Source organism: Erythrolamprus reginae, chromosome 1 (assembly GCF_031021105.1).
Source record: "Erythrolamprus reginae isolate rEryReg1 chromosome 1, rEryReg1.hap1, whole genome shotgun sequence".
Classification (NCBI taxonomy): Eukaryota; Metazoa; Chordata; class Lepidosauria; order Squamata; family Dipsadidae; genus Erythrolamprus; species Erythrolamprus reginae.
This window is the reverse complement of record NC_091950.1, coordinates 36,404,795-36,428,213: the sequence shown is the minus strand read 5'-3', so window position 1 is coordinate 36,428,213 and position 23,419 is coordinate 36,404,795. Positions and strand designations below refer to the sequence as shown.

Sequence of the window (23,419 nt, the reverse complement as noted above, 5' to 3'; positions counted from 1 at the left end):
GACCAAGAGTAGCCAGCCCTGTGGACCATTCAATGAGAATAGAATAGAATCCAATCCTTTATTGGCAATGTGTGATTAGACACAAGGAATTTGTCTCCGGTACATAAGCTCTCAGTGTACATACAACAATAGTGACAAATCATTATCATAGTCATTGTAAAAATACATTAATCATAAAACATTAGATAAAACTCTTAATGATAGTTATGGATATTAAATAAGCAATCAACATAAATTATGGCAGGGCCTTCTCTGTGGCAGCTCTGGCTTTGTGGAGTCAATTACCCTCAGAGGCTCGTACCGCCCCTCACTCTTCTAGCCTTCCGAAAAGCTGTGAAAACTTGTCTCTGCCGGCAAGCATGGGGCGTTGAACAAGACCAACTAGCACCAGGCCAAGAAGAATGGATGTTTGCTGAATGATTGTTTTATTTTGGGGTTTTATAATGCTATTGTTCATTATGTCTTTTTATTACTGTTTATATTGTTGTTATTTTATCATATTATTTGTATTACTGTACACCATCCAGAGTCTGCAAGGAGTTGGGCAGCTTATAAATCAAATAAATTAAATTATATAAATCAGGCTAGGATACTAAGTAAACAATATAAATAAGATACAAGCAACAAAGCTATAAGAAAATAAGGTGATAGTTAATAGGTGAGGATAATAATGGTAATACAGCCTTTCTCAATAGTTTGGCAGTGTTGTGGGAATTAATTGATTAGCAGAACGATGGCAGGTGGGGAAAAGCTGTCCTTGTGTCTAGTTGTTATGAGGGTGATTATAGCAATAGTTTTGGGACAATGATGCAAAGCAATGGGGCAGAGCTTAGCTTGATCATTGCATCGTTTAATTTGGCATAGTGGGCAAAATCTTCCTGTCCCAGGCTACAAGATGGGCTACAAAAATGGTGGAAGGTCTTAAGAATAAAACTTATCAAAAAAGACTTCATGAACTCAATCTATATAGTCTGGAGAACAGAAGGGAAAGGGGGGACATGATCGAAACATTTATATATGTTAAAGGGTTAAATAAGATTCAGGAGGGAAGTGTTTGTAATAGGAAAGTGAACACAAGAACAAGGGGGCACAATCTGAGGTTAGTTGGGGGAAAGATCAGAAGCAACGTGAGAAAATATTAGTTTACTAAAAGAGTAGTAGATGCTTGGAACAAACTTCCAGCAGACGTGGCTGGTAAATCCACAGTAACTGAATTTAAAGATGCCTGGGATAAACATATATCCATCCTAAGATAAAATACGGGAAATAGTATAAAGGCAGACTAGACGGACCATGAGATCTTTCAATCTTCTATGTTTCTATGTCCCTTCTCCGTGCTGTGCAGAGTCGTAACCAGTAATGGGCTGCTGCACCCATGGGGTTGGGTGGGGGCACAGTGGGGCTAGTAAGTTTATGTACTATTTATTGGATACTTAATAGTTTTTTTATTGTCCTTCCTTCTCTAGTACCTTAGTATGATCCTTAATTACTATTAAAATAGGAAATAATTAAATAGTAAGTTTTTACCCATAAACACTTAATCATTTTAATCATTATCTAGAACTGAACTTTTATAGCAATTAAAGAAAATTGAGCTATTTAATCTGTTATCACACTATTTAATCTGTTATCACACTATTTAATCTGTTATCACATTGTGGGTTCAATACAAAACCTTAAAATGTTACTGTGCTTCTCAACAGACAATGGTGTCTATCGTTTGTCCTTTTTGTGGCTATTCAAATAATGTGACTTAATCAACTGAAAAAGAGTCCAAGCACCTTTTTGAAAACTTACCTTGGTCGGTAAGCCACTCCCACCCAGTTACATGACCTTTAAGCCTCCATCCCCCAGTCACATGATTGTTAAGCCACTCCCACCTGGTCACATGACCATCAAGCCACACCCACACAATAAGCCACACCCACAGTATGGCAGTAAAAAAATTTACAGCCCTTCACTGGTCGTAACATCTTCTCTGTTTCTCTTCCTTTCCAGCCATGGTGCCTTTGGGGAGACATGCCGTCTTGTCCTACCTGCTGTGCCGTGGGTGACAAAGAGAAACTCTCGATTGACAGCTGTGCCCTTGAGTCTCCTGTCCAGTCTCAGAGTGGCTCACTCATCCATTTACAGAGAGGGCCTGGAACACAATGAACAAACTGACCTTCCACAATAACAGAATCATGCAGGACCGACGAAGTGTCTGTATTTTCCTCCCCAACGACGATTCCCTCAACATCATTATCAATGTGAGTGAACTGTTGCCGGTTATCAGCAATTTAAATACCTATTTTTCTTTGCGTAAGAGCAAAAAATTGCATCAAGGTAAACTGGTGGTTTGTCTTCCAATCCTAATGCAGGTGGTTCTTGACTAACAATTGGGACCTATACAGTGATCCCCCGCTCGTTGCGAGGGTTCCGTTCCAGGACCCCCCGCAACGAGCGGGTTTTCGCGAAGTAGCGCTGCGGAAGTAAAAACACCATCTGCGCATGTGCAGATGGTGTTTTTACTCCCACAGCGCTAGCGAGGAGCCGAAGATTGGGGGCGGCGCGGCTGTTTGCCGCCGGCATGGAGGGCTTCCTAGCAGCCCCCCAAACCCGGGTTGGGGGTCCGGGGGGGGCTGGCTCTCGGCGCTTTCGAGCTGAGTCCGGGAGCGAATTCGCTCCCGGACTCAGCTCAAAAGCGCCGATAACAAGCGGCAAGGAACGGCTTGTCTCGGCGCTTTCGAGCTGAGTCCGGGAGCGAATTCGCTCCCGGACTCAGCTCAAAAGCGCCGATAGCAAGCGGCAAGGAACGGCTTGTCTCGGCGCTTTCGAGCTGAGTCCGGGAGCGAATTCGCTCCCGGACTCAGCTCAAAAGCGCCGATAGCAAGCGGCAAGGAATGGCTTGTCTCGGCGCTTTCGAGCTGAGTCCGGGAGCGAATTCGCTCCCGGACTCAGCTCAAAAGCGCCGATAGCAAGCGGCAAGGAACGGCTTGTCTCGGCGCTTTCGAGCTGAGTCCGGGAGCGAATTCGCTTCCGGACTCAGCTCAAAAGCGGCGAGAATGAACGGCGTGGGCGGGCGAAGGGCGGGCGGCAGCGAGGAGTTTGTGTGGGCGGTGGGGAAACTCCTCGCTGACGGCAGCAAGAGGGGGAAGACTCAGGGAAGCTGCCCAGCAGCTGATCTCCCGGTTGCCATCTACGCATGCGTGCCCCGGGCACGCATGCGTAGATGGTATTTTGACTTCCGGGTTGAAAAATAGCGAAGTACCCTGTTCGCAATGGTTGGGGACGCAATAAACAGGGGATCACTGTAGTACAATTTCCATTGCTAAGCTATGTGATTCTTACCGTTTTTGTAGTTGTGGAGCAAACCACTGCAGTTGTTAAGTGAACGATGCAGTTGTTAAATAAATCCAGTTCCCCCATGGATTTTGCTTGTTGGAAGCTGACTGGGAAGGTTGCAAAAACCCTTGGAAACATCCTACACACATGACAGTTTCCAAGCCTTGAAATGTTTATTTAATTTATTGTTAGAGTTGAAAGGGACCATGCAGGTCATCAAGTCCAACCCCCTGCCTGAGCAGGAATCCTAAAGCACCCCAGCCAAATGGCAGTCCACTCTTGAAAGTGTCCAGAATTGGGGAGTTCACAACCTCCGCAGGCAGGTTGTTCCACTGGTTGATCGCTCTGACCGTCAGGAAGTTCTTCCTTACTTCTAGGTTGAATCTCTCCTTGGTCAGCTTCCAGCCATGTTGATCACATGGCTGTGGGGATGCTGCAACCATCTTAAGTATTGAGGACTGGTTGTGAGTCACTTTTTTAGCCCCATTGTTAAGTTGCAAAAGTTGCTAAACAAGTGATTTTAAGGCAAGGACTTCCTGAAAGCCAGCCTTCAAGAGTTTGGGGAACTGCTCCTAGTTTTCTCAGTCTTGCGCTTATGCTTTAATCACTGATGGGCAGCAGCCGGTGCTTCCAGGCACGGGGCTCCGGTAGGACAATCCCGGATGTGTGCGTCGCTATGTGGCCCTGCACAAGATTTGGCTTCTGGGCATACACAGGAAGCCAAATGTCGCGTGAGGATGTGCATGAGAGTGAGATTTTAGCTATTTTCATCGGGTTTTGCTTCTGTACATGCACAGCAAGCCAAATCTCACACAAGAACGTGAGAGACAGAGAGAGATTTTGGCTGTTTTCACCAATTTTTTTGCTTCTGTGCATTCACAGGAAACCAAATCTTGCATGAGGACGCACATGAGAGTGAGATTTCAGCTATTTTCGCCAAAGAAGTTTCACTGACCTAGAGGGAGGGAAATGTATATTCATCAAAGAAATATAGGCGAAAATAGCCAAAATCTCACTCTCTCGCAGATTCTCGTGCGAGATTTCGCTTGCTATGCATACTAGAAGCCAAATCTCGTGCCGATGGGCACGCGCACAACTGATGGGTAGACACGCGCCCCCGACTGCTTCCAAGGGAGCTCCGATAGCAGGTAAGAAGAGCAGCCCCTCACTGGCTTTAATGCTACTTTGATTCACACCTCGCATGCTTCTCCCGAGACCCATATATTGTCCACCAAGCTTTCTTTGGCAGGTAGGTGCTTTCAAAGGTCACAGGCAGGACTGAAGGCCACACTAAAGCACACAGAGTTGTGTGAATGTTGTAGAATGTTGTAGAGGCAGCCCTTGACTTACCACAGTCAAGCCCAACATTTATGTCGCTAAGCAAGGCCAGTTGTTAAGTGAGTCTTCCTCCATCTTACGACCTTTCTTACCACAGCTGTTAAATGAAACACTGCAGTTTAGTTTGTAACAACAGTTGTTAAGTACATCTGTCTTCTCCATTGATTTTGCTCATCAGGAGGTGGCCAAAGGTGATCACATGACCCCGGGACACTGCAACCACTATAAATATGAGTCAGTTGCTTAGCATCATGTGACCATGGGGATGTTACAACAGTTGTGTGAAAAATGGTCACAAGCGGGGCCAGCATGGGTGAGCATGCCATCGGCACGATATTTTCGCTTCTGCGCATGCACATGAAGCAAAACCTTGCACAATTTCAGAAATTCTCACTGATATTTTTGCTCCCACGCATGCACAGAAGCCAAAAATCACCAAAACCATGTGAAATCTCATGTGTGCACATGTGTCGGAGGCCCAACACTGGTCACAAGTCACTTTTTTCAGTGCCATTGTTAACTTTGAATGGTCACCAAACAAACTGTTATAAGTTGAGGACTAGGGTACCTGTATTTTTGGGAAAACTCATTATTAGGTCTTGCTTTTAAGCCATACTTTCATCATTCTTTCCTTCCCAGTTTTGCTGCTCTTATTAAATAAGAAGTCCCCTGATTTATATTTGAGAAATAAAATATATCATTTATTGTTGGGAAGAAGAGCAAACGGAGTTAATGTGTAGTCTTGCATTGATAAATTCGTGGGGAGGAAAAGGGTTAAACTGGCTTTCCTCTGCCTCTTCACTCAAGCTGAAGGCATCCAGCATTGCTTTATCTGGGTTTTTTTAAATCTGATTTACTTCTGAGAAGGCAAATGACAAAACTATCCATCACCCAAATTGTTTAGCCAGTGCAAATGTCTTAAGATAGCCTAAACTCACCTTCCAACTCAAATGTCCCTGCTATTGCTGACTTCCACAAATTGCTTTTTGAAAATAAGAGTATTTTTCTAACTCTTCATGGTCTCATCACTGTCCTTAAAACATTCTGTCAACTAAAAAAACCCCCAAAAAGCAGCTGTTATCTTGCCATATTTCTATTTCTCTTCCAAAAGTTGTTTATCTCAGCTTAGCAATAAGAACAGATTTGTTTTTGGAAATTGGAGGCTTTGAGTTTAATGTCTTGATTGTTTGGTGTTGCATAAAATGTTGAGTTCTTGGTGTACTCCAAACAGAGTTTTCTTCTGGCAGATGCTTCATTCCCAGACTGCATAACATCACCTATTCTGAGAATAAAATATCTGCTGAGCTCAGAGAACACCACAAACCAAGAAGTTCCATGTGAAGCAAAATGTATTCTCCATTTTTGCTTTATAAAAATGACTACATTTCCTGGGCAAATGATTTTTTCAGTTCAGTGATGTTGTTGTTTTAGGAACTACAGCTTTATTCTATGGTGTGTTTTTTACCTAATTGGATTACTCTGAATCGCCTTCTACTATATACTTTTATTTGGTGGGTTTTTTGTTTTTTTTAAGTAATGCTTACATTGCTCTTTTCCTTCTTTTTGCTACTAAGTTTGGCTTAGTGCCTTTCTGACAAGACTCTTGCAGAATCAAGAGAAACCTGCTGGAAATGAGATAATGTCACAGTGGGTTGGCAGATTTTATTTACCTTATTTTATCAAAATTGGCACCAAATTGATACATGAAGCAGGTGTCATCTTTCTCCCTAGCTCTTCACAATTCAATCTCACAAAATCCAAATTCTTAAATTAAGCATACAAAATAGCAAAAGATAAGGTTTAAGGACTTCTCAGTGTGATGGATTTTGCTAGTTTTCTATTTGCTATTAGTTAAAAAAGAAGAAAGATTAGATGAATTTGAATGAGTAGCATTTTGTCAGATAGAGCCAGCAAAAGTTAGCAAGCCATGAAAGCCTAGGGGACTTCTGCTTTTATGTAATTTGTAATATAAATAATTCAAGTCTGCTTTGGCCATAGCTTGCTAGGCCTTTGAATAAGTTGAGTTTGTGATATTTTATCTACCTAAGTCGTTGATCTTGTTTTATGGTGATCGCTGTAGTTCCTTAATAAAAAAAAAATAAGATTAATGGCACAATAACTTTCCTTGCGATTTCTCCTGAAATTTTTGCTAAAGCAATTACAGATTGAACTATTTTTCTTTTCCTTTGCATTCTGTAGGTTAAAATATCGTGCCATGAGTTACTTGTCCAAGTTTGTGACCTGCTACGGCTAAAGGATGGGCATCTCTTTGGGCTCAGTGTGATACAAAGTAAGTCCAAATGGAACAGTGCTATTTCTGTGATTCTCTACTAACTTTGTTTTTGGATCATTGATCTTTGCTAAGTCTGTGGTTTTTGTTTGGTATTTGTTTGCTGCAGAAAAATTGAATTGGTGCAGAATTATAAAGCAATGTTTTCAAGTAGATAGAATAGAATAGGGTAGGGTAGGATAGGATAGGATAGAATAGAATAGGATAGAATATGATTAGAATAGGATAGAATAGAATAGGATAGGATAGAATAGAATTCTTTATTGGCCAATGGTGATTGGACACACAAGGAATTTGTCTTTGGTGCCTATGCTCTCAGTGTACATAAAAGAAAAAGATACATTTGTCAAGAATCATGTGGTACAACACTTAATGATTGTCATACAGGTCAAATAAGTAATGAAGAAACAATCAATATTAATAAAAATCTTAACATAACAATATAAAACATAACAGTATAACGTAACAATAGAGCCAGCTTGGTGTACTGATTGAGCCACTAGGCTACAAACCCATAAGTCTAGTCCTAGCATAACCACAAATGTGACAGAATAATTTTGGGCTAGTTAGGACTCGGGAGGCAATAGCAATCATGCCAAGAAAATTGCAGAGTCCAGGAACTCACCAGGAGTCTATATTGATTCAAAATTATTATTAAAAAAACCAACAAGCAGTATCGGAGATAGTCTCACTAAGATATATCATAGTTTGATTTTGGCTTAATCACTATAAGAATGTAACTATTTGGTGTAAAACCTCAGTGCATTACATGAACCAAGACAAGTGTTCATTATGCAAATTAGATCAATAACTTTGTTTATAAACTGAAGCAATGGATTGAAGGTGCAACTAAAAATTGACCATGCCTTACAAAAACTATAATTCTCTCTAAAAAATCAAAACAAAACTAGAGTCCTTGAAATAAGATCAAATTTCCATGGGCAAATAATAGGTTAGTTAATACTTTGCTACTTGAACCTTTATCATAGAAGTATCAGAATAAAAGTATAGAAACATCAAGCTATCAGGATTCTCCTTAAAGAATCAAACTTTATTAACCAAACAAAACAATGTCATTAGCCTTGCTACATTATTTGCACTAGGTATGCAAATATACAACTTTTGCAACATTTTTGTTGTGAGCTGCCCAGAGTTCTTAGAGAGTTGAGTGGCATATAAATTATTATTGTTGTTGTTGTTGTTGTTGTTGTTCTTATTGTTACTGTTACTGTTATTGTTATTATCAACAACAATAACAACTTTTTAAAAAAGTGGACAACTTCTGCTAAGACGAATAAATAATTGAAGCCCTTTTTTTAAAATATCAATTTCCTGAAGAAAAGCTTATAAGGAAATTCTAACTTTTTTCTCTCCAGTAGAATTGCTTCAGCTGGTCCACAAAAGCAGCTTTATAAGCTTGGCTTTCCTTAGTCATAAGTGCATCATTGTTACTGGTTTTTAAAAGAATGTCAGAAAATGCTTTGCTCAGCCTGCATACAAAATATAAAACTTCTTGTCCCTTTCTGTGGCAGATAATGAGCATGTATATATGGAATTATCCCAGAAGCTCTACAAGTACTGCCCAAAAGAATGGAAGAAAGAAGCGAGTAAGGTAGGAGTGCCACTCTGGTTTCATCTCTGTGGTTAGGAGGACTGAAGTAGGGAGCAGCTGCCTACTTACATCACATGTTTGCCTTTCTTTGCCATTGCTGTGACTAGTATTCAACCTGTCCTGTGTTATGTGTGAGGCATTAGCAGAAGGGCTGCCTGACCTCAGAGTCAGTTATCTGATACACCAGTACAGTATTGGGGTTACTTCACAGTGATGGTTTTCCCACAGTGAGCATCTGAGAGGGAAACACAGGCTGCTGTTCAGCTTGTAAAGCAGTGGTTCTCATCCTGGGACCCCTTTGGGGATCAAATGGCATTTCATAGGGGTCGCATAAGACCCTGGGAAAAGACAAATTCCCCATGGTGTTAGGAACTAAAGCTTCTATTCTAGTGCCTTGGAACTTATTTTTACAATCCAACCAATCAGGTGTTTACAGTGGGGGTGTCCCTCTGACCTTCCTGCCAATCAGCTTAAAGCTCTATTGGGAGAATTGGCGCTAGACTTTTGGTTGGGGGTCACCACAACATGAGGAACTGTATTAAGGGGTCGCGGCATTAGAAAGATTGAGAGCCACTGATCTAGAGGCAATTTCAACATGAAGTCAAAGGGAAACCCTCAAATAACACATCCTAGATCTGAATGAATGAAATATTCTCATTGAATACTTTGTTCCGTACAAAGTTGAATGTGCACAACAGCATGTGAAATTGATTGCCAATCAGTGTTGCTTCCTAAGTGGACAGTTTGATTTCACAGAAGTTTGATTTACTTGGAGTTATATTGTGTTGTTTAAGTGTTCCCTTTATTTATTTATTTTGAGCAGTATATAAATATATATATATGTATGTGTGTGTGTAATTATACTCTTTCATCACAAGCCCATCCAGACCTCCTGTTTAAATTTATTAAAAGTAAAAGCAGAATCGTTGCACAGCTGGGGCCTTAGCGGGATCATATCTAGGATAGGTTCTATTTACCTTCCCCACCATCCATATTGCGGTGTAAGTACACATTTTGCACACATGCGCCCCTCCCCAGAAATAATCCTATGCGCATGTGCAGTACTTTAAAAAAAGGCTTCTGTACATATGCAAATAACAGGATGGTGGTACCGTAGGTTCGGGGCCGTGGCAAGCCTGGGTCATTGCCAGTTCCAGCAACCTAGGCTGCCAAGTTACTAACGGTTCTATAGAACCGGTCCAAATTGGCAGGGACTCACCTCTGGATCATATCAACCCCTGGAGCATTACAGTTTTACAGTTACTATTGTTGTCCATATGTCTGCAATGTCTTTGGAAGCAATCAGAGAATGGGAAAAATCGCAAAAACTACAAACTCTGCATGCCTGGTGGTGGTGAGGAGGAAGAGGATTTAAGATTTTATGCCCCCCAACTTTCAATAATTCAGCAAGAGAATGGGCAGCAATTAGAAAGGGATTTGTACAGGAAAGGGCATCTTCAGAGCTTATTTCTCAGCTATCTTCATTAAATTCAGCTCCATCAGTCTCCTTCAAAATGATTTGAATTCGCTGAGAGGAACCCAAGGTTTTTGGCCAGCAAACAAAGGTTAAATTTGAGAAAATTGCCCCTTCACAAAAGGAAAACCATAGTGGTGGCAAAAATAGCAGCCAAGTATGTTCACCCTAAGGTTTATAGTATCTAATGCATCTTGAATTTTTCAATGATCTAGACTACTACTTTAATCAGTAAACTAAACATTAGCCTATGCCAGGGGTAGGCAAAGTTGGCTCTTCTATGACATGTGGACTTCAACTCCCAGAATTCCTGAGCTACCATGATTGGCTCAGGAATTCTGGGAGTTGAAGTCCACAAGTCATAGAAGAGCCAACTTTGCCTACCCCTGGCCTATGCTAATTTTTTAACTTGTGATCTTTGACATCTTTAGTAAATTCTGCCCCTTCTATATACAGTGAAGATGATAAAGTAGTTGTGGCTTGAAGCCTGAAGGACTCTAAGAAAATGCTCTGGAAAGACATTGTTACTCCTGGGAATTGCATTGGGTCCCCACTGGGCCCACTAGTCTTACAATAAAACAGCCAGCAGCTTTAATTTAGCCTCAGAGCCCTTTTAAATATACTTTTATTTCCTTTTTTTCACAGCAAATAAGATGCTAAATAAGTAGGAGCTAAGTAATCTCCAGTTGATAGGCAATTTTCTAAGAAATGAAATATTAACCAAAAGTTCCCTGTTCTCTAATTCCACAATTTATTTATTTCTCAGTCTGATTTCCCATCTCAGTCATAAAACTGACTCGAGTCCAGTTATCATTCAAATGTAGCAACATCATGCACTCCAAAACAAATGATACAGTGAAGAAGATAACCTATAAATCAGTCAGTTGTGTCAAATGCTCCAGAGATCTCAGCTCTCATTTATGAAATGAGATCTCAGAAAGGTTTGAGCTTTCCCCAAGATAAATTAAAGGGATATGGAGACTATCTCATAAAATTAACATTTGGAGTCCTGTGAGATTTGACCTATCCTTCCCCCACACACTCCCAAGTCACTGTATCCTTTGCTGTATCCAAACAAAAGAGCAAATAGTGAAGCTCAGGTATCATTTGGGATAGAGACTGATCTAAATTTTGAATTAAGGTCTCATTCCACTTGTTAATTGATGGACAAAATGTTTTAAACAGTGTCCTTGGCAAAGATGATTGCAACTTAGCCAACACTGTTTCTGCATCATAGTGTGCCTCCAGCTGGTGCTCCTTATAAAAACAGACAGAATAATTAGAAAAATATTATCTTGGGTTTCTGGATAAAGATTACTCATCATCATTGATGTAGCTGACTTTGGTTATTAAGAGGAGGTATTCTTTAAAGGCTGGACACAAGTGAGAGGTGGTTGCAAATGGCCAACCGCTGCAAGAACAGAATGTGGACTAGACCAGGGGTGAAATTCAGCAGGTTCTGACATGTTCTGAAGAACCGGTAGCAGAAATTTTGAGTAGTTCAGAGAACCGGCAAATACCGCCTACTGGCCCCAGAGTGGGGTGGGAATGGAGATTTTGCAATATCATTCCCCAAGGAACGGGGAAGGAATAGTTATTGTGCAGTATCCTTCCCCTGGAGTGGGTACGGAATTAAGATTTTGCAATATCCTTCCCCAAGGAACGGGGAAGGAATAATTATTGTGCAGCATCCTTCCCCTGGAGTGGGGACGGAATTAAGATTTTGCAATATCCTTCCCCAAGGAACGGGGAAGGAATAATTATTGTGCAGCATCCTTCCCCTGGAGTGGGGACGGAATTAAGATTTTGCAGTATCCTTCCCCAAGGAACGGGAAAGGAATAGTTATTGTGCAGTATCCTTCCCCTGGAGTCTGGACGGAATTAAGATTTTGCAGTATCCTTCCCCAAGGAACGGGGAAGGAATAATTATTGTGCAGTATCCTTCGCCTGGAGTCTGGATGGAATTAAGATTTTGCAATATCCTTCCCCAAGGAACGGGAAAGGAATAGTTAATGTGCAGTATCCTTCCCCTGGAGTCTGGACGGAATTAAGATTTTGCAGTATCCTTCCCCAAGGAACGGGGAAGGAATAATTATTGTGCAGTATCCTTCGCCTGGAGTCTGGACGGAATTAAGATTTTGCAATATCCTTCCCCAAGGAACGGGGAAGGAATAGTTATTGTGCAGTATCCTTCCCCTGGAGTGGGGAGGGAATTAAGATTTTGCAGTATCCTTCCCCTGCCTTGCCCACCAAGTCATACCCACAGAACTGGTAGGGAAAAAAATTTAATTTCACCCTTGGACTAGACATATTTTTGGGGTGATCCAGCAGAGGTCTTTTTGTGGCCCTCCCTTTGCTCAGTCTGGAAACTGATATTTATATTTGCTATTTATTGCAGGGTATAGACCAGTTTGGTCCCCCAATGATCATTCACTTCCGAGTGCAGTATTATGTGGAGAATGGTCGCTTGATCAGGTAAGTTTCGGGAAGCCAGACAACCTAGGGGAAGGGGAATGTGTATTCATCAGAGAGTCCACTTCAAAGCCTTGATGCTAGAAGATTGCAAAAAATAAGTATGGGTGCTCAGAATTGTCCACAAGCTAAATAATATTTTAGCTTATTGATCAATTTGTTCAACTTCATGCCAGGAAATCTGAGAAGATATGATCACAATAAATACATGAAAGTTACAGCCTGGGAAAAGTTGCACTGACATATTACCAAATCATCTGCAATGGGACTCTATGAGATTTTTCATTAAGATAATTTGTCCTGTTTATCTGTATTTAAAAAATCTGCAGGCTGTCGTTGAAGCTGAAAGCTTCCTCGAGGCTTACCTAAATTTGATAAAGTAATAAAACAGTATGAACGTTAATAAAACGAATAAACAGCAGTGAGATAAATGTTAAGGCAATGAAGCAATGGCAAGAAGAAATTCACATCAGCGGGCGCATTCATAGCAAGAAGTCAACACGTAGGGGAGAACTGAGATGGCCTTAAAAATGTGCAGCTATCTCCAAAAAAAACATAAGCATAGCCTGGGAAAATAGGAAGGCCTAAGAAAGATATTCAAGGGTGTTCTGCCTTGATTCTCTTTGGTGTAAAAGGGAGGGAAAGGAAAACACTGTCAGACTTTCAAGATTCTGTTATCAGTGTTGGACTTCAGTGTGCTGAATGGGTATTATGGGAGTTGGGGTCCATATGTCTTAAATTTAAAGACTCTCCGAGTCTTCGGAGAGGGGCAGCATACAAATCCAATTAATAATAATAATAATAATAATAATAATAATAATAATAATAATAATATTTTTATTATTATATTATTATTATTATTATTATTATTAGTCTTAAATTTGCCAAATTCAGGAAACATTTTGTTATCTCAATAAAACAGACTTCTCTTATTTGCAATAAAAAGAAGTCAAATATAAATTAAAACAATAACCCCAGATAAAACCCATGACTCAAAAACCCAATCAACACATACATACCATTCAATACGATTTGGCCATGAAAGATGTACGAATTCGCGGAGAGGGGCAGCTTACAAATCTAAATAATAAATAAATAAATAAATTCATGGCCTGCCGGCAAAACCAGGTCTTCATAGCCTTTCAGAAAGCCAGCAGGGTGGGAGCAGTACAGACATTGGGGAGGAGTTGCCAGGGCAGTCACAGAGAAGGCCCTCCCCTGCGGCCCTGCCAACCTGCAATGCTTAGTCGATGGGACCCGGAGAAGGCCAACCCTGTGTGATCTTACTGGTCTCTGGGAGGTTTACGGCAGGAGACGGTCCCATAAAAATGGTATGGCTGCAGTAACCTTCTTGACATTTTGGTCCAACTCCTCTCCCATCTTTGAGATGCATCAGGTTTTAAGGCATTATCAAAGATTTGGGACAATAATGTTAATCTGTATACAGATTTGTTTTTTTAATTAATTAATTTGTGTGCCACCCACTCCCAAAGGACTCTGGGTGGCTTACAACAAGAAAACACAGTATAAAAATCGGTTTAAAATCCAATTAATACAATCATATCATATCATGCAATCTTACTGTGGCTGGAACTGAAAAAGTGTCGATTATTCACAGCCCCCAGGCCTGCCGGCGAACACAGGTTTTCGAGGCTTTCTGGAAAGCCAGTAGGGTGGGAGTAGTACGGATCTTGGAGAGTAGTTGGTTCCAGGAAGCCGGTGCCTCCACAGAGAAGACCCTCCTCCACAGCCCCGCCAGCCAACATTACTTAGTCGATGAGACCCAGAGAAGGCCAATCCTGTGGGCTCTAATCAGTCGCTGGGAGTTACAGTGGTACCTCTACCTAAGAACGCCTCTACTTACAAACATTTCTAGAGAAGAACCGGGTGTTCAACATTTTTTTTGCCTCTTCTCAAGAACCATTTTCCACTTACAAACCCAAGCCTCCGAAACTGTAACCGGAAAAGGCAGTGACAAGCCTCCATGGGGCCTCTCTAGGAATCTCCTGGGAGGAAACAGGGCCAGAAAAGGCAGGGAGAAGCCTCTATGGGGCCTCTGTAGCAATCTCCTGGGAGGAAACAGAGCTGGAAAAAGCAGGAAGAAACCTCCATGGGGCCTCTCTAGCAATCTCCTGGGAGGAAACAGGGCCAGAAAAGGCGGGGAGAAGCCTACATGGGGCCTCTCTAGGAATCTAGGAGGAAACAGGGACCTGGAGAAGGCCAACCCTGTGCGATCTTATTGGTCTCTGGGAGGTATATGGCAGGAGACGGCCTCCACCCTCCCTGTGGTTTCCCCAATTACACACATTATTTGCTTTTACATTGATTCCTATGGGAAAAATTGCTTCTTCTTACAAACATTTCTACTTAAGAACCTGGTCATGTTCGTAAGTAGAGGTACTACTGTATTAAATCAGGTAAAATATTCTGTTAATCCATGGATAAGGGTTAGAATACTCTGCCATCAAGCACCCAAAAGCTGCCAAATGAGACCAGCATACAGCCATTTCTAATAAAGCGAGCTCCTCATTTCTGGTTTTCTTGTTGATTTGTTCCATGTCCTGAACATTTGCTCTTTTTTTCCCCTCTTCTTCTTTTTTTTTTTTTCATCTTTTCATCTATGTCCAGTGACCGAACTGCACGCTACTATTATTACTGGCATCTGAGGAAACAAGTCCTGCGCTCTCAGTGCCTGCTGTGCGAAGAGGCCTACTTCCTCCTAGCAGCCTTTGCACTGCAGGCTGACCTAGGCAATTTCAAGAGGAACAAGCACTTTGGGAAATACTTTGAACCTGAAGCATACTTCCCTGCCTGGGTAAGGGCGCCTTCCAAAACCACCTTCTTGTCTTCGAGGGAAATGTTCTTTGTTTATTTTGAATGCTGAAATACTCTGGGGTGGGTGGGGAGGGCATTTCCGGAAACATTTCAGGCAACAGATGTTGTTTTGGTACAGATTTAGCCAGTGACCCCATCAATAAAATTGCAGGTCACAGTAGGCTTTTTCCACTTCGCCAGAGCCAAGTTTGTTTTTTGCAGAAATTTGGCCACAGAGTCTCCTCCCTGCTTAATTTTTATAATGGTAATGGGGAGGGAGGAAATATGGTTGTTTGATCAACTTGAGCCCAAGTGGCACAGCGATTAGAGTGCAGCACTGCAGGCTACTTCAGCTAACTGCTAGCTGTATTTCAACAGTTCAAATCTCACCACCGGCTTAAGGTTGACTCAGCCTTCCATCCTTCTGAGGTGGGTAAAATGAGGACCCAGATTGTTGAGGACAATCTGCTGATTCTGTTAACTGCTTAGAGAGGGCTGTAAAAGCACTACGAAGTGGTATACAGTATAAGCCTAAATGCTAAATGCTAACTTTGCCATCGGTGTGCTTAGCCAATTGAAGCAATTGTGAGACTCATAGCATAACTGTGCTATGTGGACAGAAATTGTTAAGGTATGTGCAGAGTAGTAGTAGAAGTCGTAGTAGAAGTAGCAGTAGATGATGATGATGATGATAATAATAATAATAATAATAATAACAACAACAACAACAACAACAACAACAACAACAGAGTTGGAAGGGACCTTGGTTATCCAACATCTGCTTAAAAACTTCCATTGTTGGGGCATTCACAACTTCTGGAGACAACCATTTTGACTGTCAGGAAATTTCTCCTTAGTTCTTCTCTCCTTGTTTAGTTTCCACCCATTGCTTCTTGATATACCCTCAGGTGCTTTGGAGAATAGGTTGACTCCTTCTTTTTTGTGGCAACTCCTGGGATACTGGAAAACTGCTATCATGTCTCCCCTCATCTTTCTTTTCATTAAACTTGCCAGTACACACATGCACGTTAGAGTTGAGCTAGGGCAATGGCTCATGTGCTCGCAGATATGGCTCCGCGTGCCATAGGATTCACCACCACTGTCCTATGGGCTGCAATTCCAGGTAGGACCCAGCAGTTTCTCGAAGCAACTCCTCTGAATCAAAAACTAGTGGAGGACATGGTTCCTACAGAGGCTGGATGAGTGGGTGCTTTGATGAAGCAGCAGTTTCCCTAGAAGGAAATGAATGAGACAAGGACCACCATAGCCCAAAGTGATAGGAGACAGAATAGCTACCCCCCAGAACAGTGGTTCCCAACTTTTTTTTGGCCATGCCCCACCTAAGCATCTCTCAAATCCTGATGCCCCACCCCCATGAATAGTTCTTACTATTCAAAAAGTGAACTACTCACATGGAGGAAGCTTAAAAGCTGGCTGAGGAATTCTGGGAGTTGAAGTCCACACGTCTTAAAGTTGCCAAGGTTGGAGAACCCTTTTTGGGATCATAACTTATCTCATCTGCATATTTGTCCTCAGAGAAGCAGATAGTTTATTGGCTATCTTTTTAAAGTTGGTTAACAGTAACCATATCAGAGAAATCATTCATAGTTTCAAGAACAACAGGTAACGTGTCGTTATCCATGTTTCTGGAATAATGCAAGAGCTAGAAGAGTGAATGAAGAGGAGCAAATTAGGGCCCATGAAATGAAAGTACGTGCTTGGAATTAAAGAATAGTGATGGAGTGACAGGAGTCTGCATTGGTTGCCGATCAGTTTCCGGTCACAATTCAAAGTGTTGGTTATGACCTATAAAGCCCTTCATGGCACCGGACCATATTATCTCCGGGACCGCCTTCTGCTACACGAATCCCAGCAACCAGTTAGGTCCCACAGAGTTGTCCCTCTCCGGGTCCCGTCAACTAAATAATGTCGTTTGGCGGGACCCGGGGGAAGAGCCTTCTCTGTGGCGGCCCCGGCCCTCTGGAACCAACTCCCCCCAGAGATTAGAATTTCCCCCACCCTCCTCGCCTTTCGTAAGCTCCTTAAAACCCACCTCTGCCGTCAGGCATGGGGGAACTGAGATATTCTTTCTCCCTAGGCCTCTACAATTTATGCATGGTATGTTTGTATGTATGTTTGGTTTTATAAATAAGGGTTTTTTAATTGTTTTAGTATTGGATTGTTACATGCTGTTTTTATCACTGTTGTTAGCCGCCCCAAGTCCATGGAGAGGGGCGACATACAAATCCAATAAATAAATAAATAAATAGTTTGTGAGCATGTGAAAAGATCTTCCTCCGGCGGTGCCTTGTGGTACTATGTGATTGTTTGTGGCAGCCAGTGCTTCAGCTGGAATTTTGGGTAGTGCAGCTGCTGTGAGCATCCCCAGAATAGATCCTAGTTATAAGGAGAGGGTGATGTCACGGGGAATGCATAACAGAGACATTCATGCCTGTTTGGTGCAGTACAACAACATGGGTGGAGGGGGTGTAGAGAAGAATTCAGTGAACTGTTTTATGGTCCTTATTGCCTTCATGTTGCCTGAGGGAGAAGGAGCCAACTTTCCAAATGTGACCCGTCTGAAAAATACTCAGTGGAAGGCAACTGATGAATTAGCAGTTTCTTTATTTTTCTCTCAGTCAGAACAGGCAGGTTAAACAGATCAGTTAGGGCAGTGATTTTCAACCTTTTTTGAGCCACGGCATGCTTTTTACATTTACAAAATCCTGGGGCACACCACCAACCAAAATGACACAAAATGACACTAACACAGTACATATTATATACACCATCAGGATAGACATAACCAGCTGAGGCTGAGGCTTCATCTAGTGGTGGCAATATTTACCTCCAGTCCTGACCAGGATTAGAAATCGAGACCATGGGGAGGAGTGGCAGCTTCAACTACTCGCCGCGGCCACACAATGACAAGTGCGCGGCAGCCCGAGCGGGCCTTCCTGGGTGTGGATGAGAGGCGGCCTGCTATTGGTTCATCGCTAGTGGTCAGGATGAATCCTAGAAGGTGATTGGTCAGTGAGCGTTCCCTGTGCCTCCACTCTTCCTGTCGTTGATACTGGAGGGATTGTGAGGGGAATGTTTATGTTCGGATGGAGGCGGCTGGTGGCAGGCTGGATAAATGGCCTCCGCGGGCTGTATCCGGCACGTGGGCCGTAGTTTGGGGAACCATGTTTAATTTCCCCACGGCACACCTGACCATGTCTCATGGCACACTAGTGTGCCACGGCACACTGGTTGAAAAACACTGAGTTAGAGTATAGTCACTAATTCTCTCTCAGAGAAAGTGACACGTCTTTACCCTATTTATAGGCTTCACAAAGTAACAAACCTTATTTGACATAGTAACAAATTCTCCCGCCGGAACGAACAGCCAATCAGGAGACAACATTCAAATCCTGCCCTTAGTAACTCACTCTCTGCATATTTAACACCGTCTTCATATCATCATCCTTATAGTTACCATCCTGTAGGCCAGGGGTGTCAAACTCGATTTCATTGAAGGCAGCATCAGGGTTGTGTCTGATCTTGAGGGACTGGAGTGGGTGTGGCCAGGGTGGGCGGGGCCAACTTGACATCACTCCTGTCAATGGTCTGAGCACTCTGCCAGCGGAAACAGACTCCTCGGCCCTATTTTTACTGGCAAAGGGTTGTAGGAGGCCGTGGCAGCCAAAATCGGAGCTCTGGAGCCTGGTTTTGCTGGCTAAAAGCACCCTGGGCTGGTCCTTTTCTGTTTCCTGGGTGACCCCCATGGGCAAGATCTGATCCCCAGGCCTTAAGTTTGATGTAGGGAAGTCTGTCTGGATGATCGTCATAGACATAGCATTTAGACTTATATACCGCTTCATAGTGCTTTTACAGCCCTCTCTAAGCGGTTTACAGAAACTGCATATTGCCCCCAACAATCTGGGTCCTCATTTTACCCACCTCAGAAGGATGGAAGGCTGAGTCAACCTTGAGCTGGTGCTGAGATTTGAACTGCTGAATTACAGGTAACAGTTAGCTGAAGTAGCCTGCAGTGCTGCACTCTAGCCACTGTGCTACCCCGGCTCTACATTCCTTTGTAGACAATGGATATATTTTTAATTTATATCCTACATTTTATTCCATGACTCACAACAAAATACATACACATATTACATAGAATACATACTTATTTATTTATTGTTAGACTTGAAAGGGACCATGAAGGCCATCAAGTTCAACCCCCTGCCCAAGCAGGAACCCTATAGCACACCAGTCAAGTGGCAGTTCAATCTTCTCTTAAAAATGTCCAGAGTGTTGGAGTTCACAACGTTCGCTGGTAGGTTGTTCCATTGGTTGATCGCTCTGACCGTCAGGAAGTTCCTCCTTATCTCCATGTTGAATCTCTCCTTGGTCAGCTTCCAGCCGTTGTTCCTCGTCCGGCCCTCTGGTGCCCTGGAGAATAAAGTGATCCCCTCCTCTCTGTGACATCCCCTCCTATACTTGTAGACTGCTATCATGTCCGCTCTGGCCCTCCTTTTCTCTAGGCTATCCTTCGTAAGTCTTGGTTTCCAATCCCTTAATCATCTTGGTTGCTCTTTTTTGCACCTTCTCCAGAGTTTCAATGTCTCTTTTGAAGTGTGGTGACCAGAACTGAATACAGTACTCCATGTGTGGTCGGACCAGGGCGTAGTAGAGTGGTATTAAAACTTCCCTGGTCTTGGAGTGTATTCCCCTGTTGATGCAGCTTAGGATTGTGTTGGCTTTTTTAGCTGCTGCTGCACATTGTTGGCTCATGTTTAGTTGATTATCCACCAAGACTCCATACATACCCAATCTCATTTTGTTTTCACAACAATCCCATGAAGTAAGTTGGGCTGAAAATCATAACTGACCCCTTCGTTTTCCCAATCCTAGTTCAGTATTCTAGCCAATATAGAGCTTCGGTGGTGCAGTGGTTAGAGTGCAGAACTGTAAGCTACTTCTGCAGATCGAATCTCAGTTGGCTCAAGGTTGACTCAGCCTTCCATCCTTCCAAGATCGGTAAAATGAGGTCCCAAATTGTTGGGGGCAATATGCTTACTCTCTATAAACCGCTTAGAGAGGTCTGTAAAGCACTGTGAAGCGGTATACAAGTTTAAATGCAATTACTAATGCTATTGCTAGTATTACATTGACTCTGCTAAGTTGCCTCTGACAGGTAATTCTAAAACTCAAACATAGCACTAGGCTGTTAATATCTTGGTGAATTATTTGACTGTCGCATCAGACCCAGAGCTATGCAAAGATCACTTCACTAAATTCTTTGATAGGGTGATGCAAAAGGAAACTCTTAGAGTGTTCTCTGAGAAAATTTAGAATGTTATCAAACAAAACAATATGGCCAAAAAAATGGCAATCAAGCCCATTGTTCCTTCCAGAATCAATGCTAAAATGACTTCACAGTTGCATCCCAAATTTTTGATCCTTTTTTTAGTTAGCAGAAAGAAGAAGTAATTTCACTGCAGGACAATTTTAGGAGGAAAAATCTAAAATATAACTTTTAGAAACTATATAAAAAGAAGAAAGTCAAAACTTTTCTCTGTTGTTGCAAGATGTATGTTCCAGAATAATACATTACATTCCTGGAAGGCTGATCGCAATAAGAATAGTTTAACAATTACTTAGAGAGGTGATGTATTCAAAAGCCAATTGGCCAATTTATCTTGGAATCTTTCTAGACAAATTACATTAAAAATGATAACCCAGTGGTTGCAAGTGAACAATTGGATTCCAAATATAGTGGGTTCTGTTCTGGTTTCTGGTAGAAATTTAGCAATTACAAATAACTCTTATTAAATGCATCATTTCATGAATAAAGAAACTCCATTTATTTCTCTGCTCTCCTGTAATTCAACCACATTCCATACAGCACTCGGTCCGTTATCTCTCTCTTAGCTGCATTTCTCACATTCCTTCTTCTGCTTTACTTAAACAAGATTTATTTTCCTAACAGCATAACTTGGAAAAAAAACAGTAGCACTGACTGATAACAATATAAAATACTTTGGCTTACTTTAGCATGGCAAAAACACATCCATTTTTCCTTTCAGCAACGTTGAAACTCCACCCTTCTTCTCCACTGACCCCCTGACATGCCAAATATATCACTACAATATTTAACCCATTCCTCTCCTTAATATCTTCTTCCAGACCTCTGCTCTCTATGTTTTTGGGCCCTTCTGAATTTAGGGTTAACCCAGTGAGCATCTGATTCTCCCTCACTAGATCCTGAACTCATAGTCCCATCCTGTGGCTGGCCTCCCACCTGTTCTACTACCTGTAACCCGGCCCCCCACTAATTCATAAACACTATCTGAATCCGAGTCCTTAACTGATCAGGAGTATGTACAACAGGTTCTACCTCTGGGATCTCTGTGAAAAAAACATGGCAAATGCTGGAAGGATGTCTTCTGGTTTTTGCAGATACAACCTTATGCTCTGCAGATATGTTGGAACCACAGGCTCAGAATTCATAAGCAGCAGTTATTTGCCCATACTGACTGATAATCCTGGAATTATGGGCCCAATGCTGACTGGGGAATTCTGGGAGTTGGAGTCCACCCATCTTAAAGGTGCTGAGGTTGAGAAAGACTGTTGTATGGCAGTGTGGCACATTAGCATAAGGCAGCTTCATGCTTCAGTTGCTTGCGGTGAAACCTTCCTTCAAATATTGAGCAATGGAAACATGGTTGGATAGCTTTTCCAGTAGGTGAACTGAGCTCTTTTTCAAGGTCTGCCAACTCCCAAGATAACTGTTGGTATAAACTTGCCAGGTAAGAAGATAATAACCTCTCAACAGTGTTGACTCACTGTTTCCATTTTAAGCCATCTTCCCAGGAGTATTGTAATATCTCCTCTCCTCTGCTTTGTTTTTGAAAGCCATGAATGTCAGTTAGTACAGTCAGCCATAGAGGATCGATCTATTGTTTGTTTGTTTGTTTGTTTGTTTGTTCATTTATTTATTGTTAAGTTGGAAGGGACCATGCAGGTCATCAAGTCCAACCCCCTGCCTAAGCAGGAACCCTATAGCATCCCAGCCAATGGCAGTCCAATTTCCTCTTAAAAATGTCCACAGTATTGGAGTTCACAACGTCCGCTGGTAGGTTGTTCCACTGGTTGATCGTTCTGACCATCAGGAAGTTCTTCCTTATTTCCAGGTTGAATCTCTCCTTGGTCAGCTTCCAGCCGTTGTTCCTCGTCCGGCCCTCCGGTGCCCTGGAGAATAAAGTGATCCCCTCCTCTCTGTGGCAACCCCTCGTATACCTGTAGATTGCTATCATGTCCGCTCTGGCCCTCCTTTTCTCTAGGCTATCCATGCCCAGTTCCCGCAGTCTCTCTTCGTAAGTCTTGGTTTCTAGTCCCCTGATCATTTTGGTTGCTCTTTTCTGCACCTTCTCCAGCGTTTCAATGTCTTTTTTGAAGTGTGGTGACCAGAACTGAACACAGTACTCCATGTATGGGCATTCGCTGGCTGGGGAATTCTGGGAGTTGAAGTCCAAATAGCTTCAAGTTGCCAAGGTTGGGAAACACTGTCCTAGCGGATTCAGGGCAGTGAACAACAATAAAATACAATACAAAAGTTAAAACCCCATAGCAAAAAACATTCATCGCACAATCATACCACAATCAGGAGCAGGTGTCAATGCTCAATGGTCTTCTCAGGCCTGCCAGCAAAGCCATGTTTTTAGGGCCTTTTGGAAGGCCAGGAGAGTGTGGGTGCTATGAATCTCCAGGGGAAGCTGGTTCCAGGGTGCCGGAGCCACTACAGAGAAGGCCCTCCCCCGTGGTCCCGCCAGCTAACATTGTTTGACTGAGGGGATCTGGAGGAGGCCAACTCTGTGGTATCTGATTGGTTGCTGGGATATGTGAAGCAGAAGGCGGTCCCATAAGTAAGCTGTTCAAGTAATCTGAATTAAGGCAAGCAAGTAAGTAAGGATGCGACAAAATGGACAATACAAACCTGGTATCGATATATGGTGGATCATATTCAATTTGAGATTATGGATAAGAGGATGAATGAATGGCCAATGAAACTGATCTGTGGGAACTGATGGGATGATGGGACAAGATAAGA

The 23,419-nt window shown here is 42.4% G+C and overlaps 1 protein-coding gene across 1 annotated transcript in view; it reads left to right on the top strand.

Moving 5' to 3' along the window:
- The window catches only part of FRMD6 (FERM domain containing 6), a 100,912-nt gene that overhangs the window by 57,944 nt on the left and 19,549 nt on the right, over positions 1-23,419 (top strand). The window contains exons 2-6 of the mRNA XM_070732997.1: positions 1,999-2,249; positions 6,862-6,952; positions 8,485-8,564; positions 12,437-12,513; positions 15,139-15,325. Of these exons, the coding sequence (XP_070589098.1) occupies positions 2,151-2,249; positions 6,862-6,952; positions 8,485-8,564; positions 12,437-12,513; positions 15,139-15,325 (534 nt within the window). The 5' untranslated portion in view covers positions 1,999-2,150. The remainder of the gene's footprint in view (positions 1-1,998; positions 2,250-6,861; positions 6,953-8,484; positions 8,565-12,436; positions 12,514-15,138; positions 15,326-23,419) is intronic.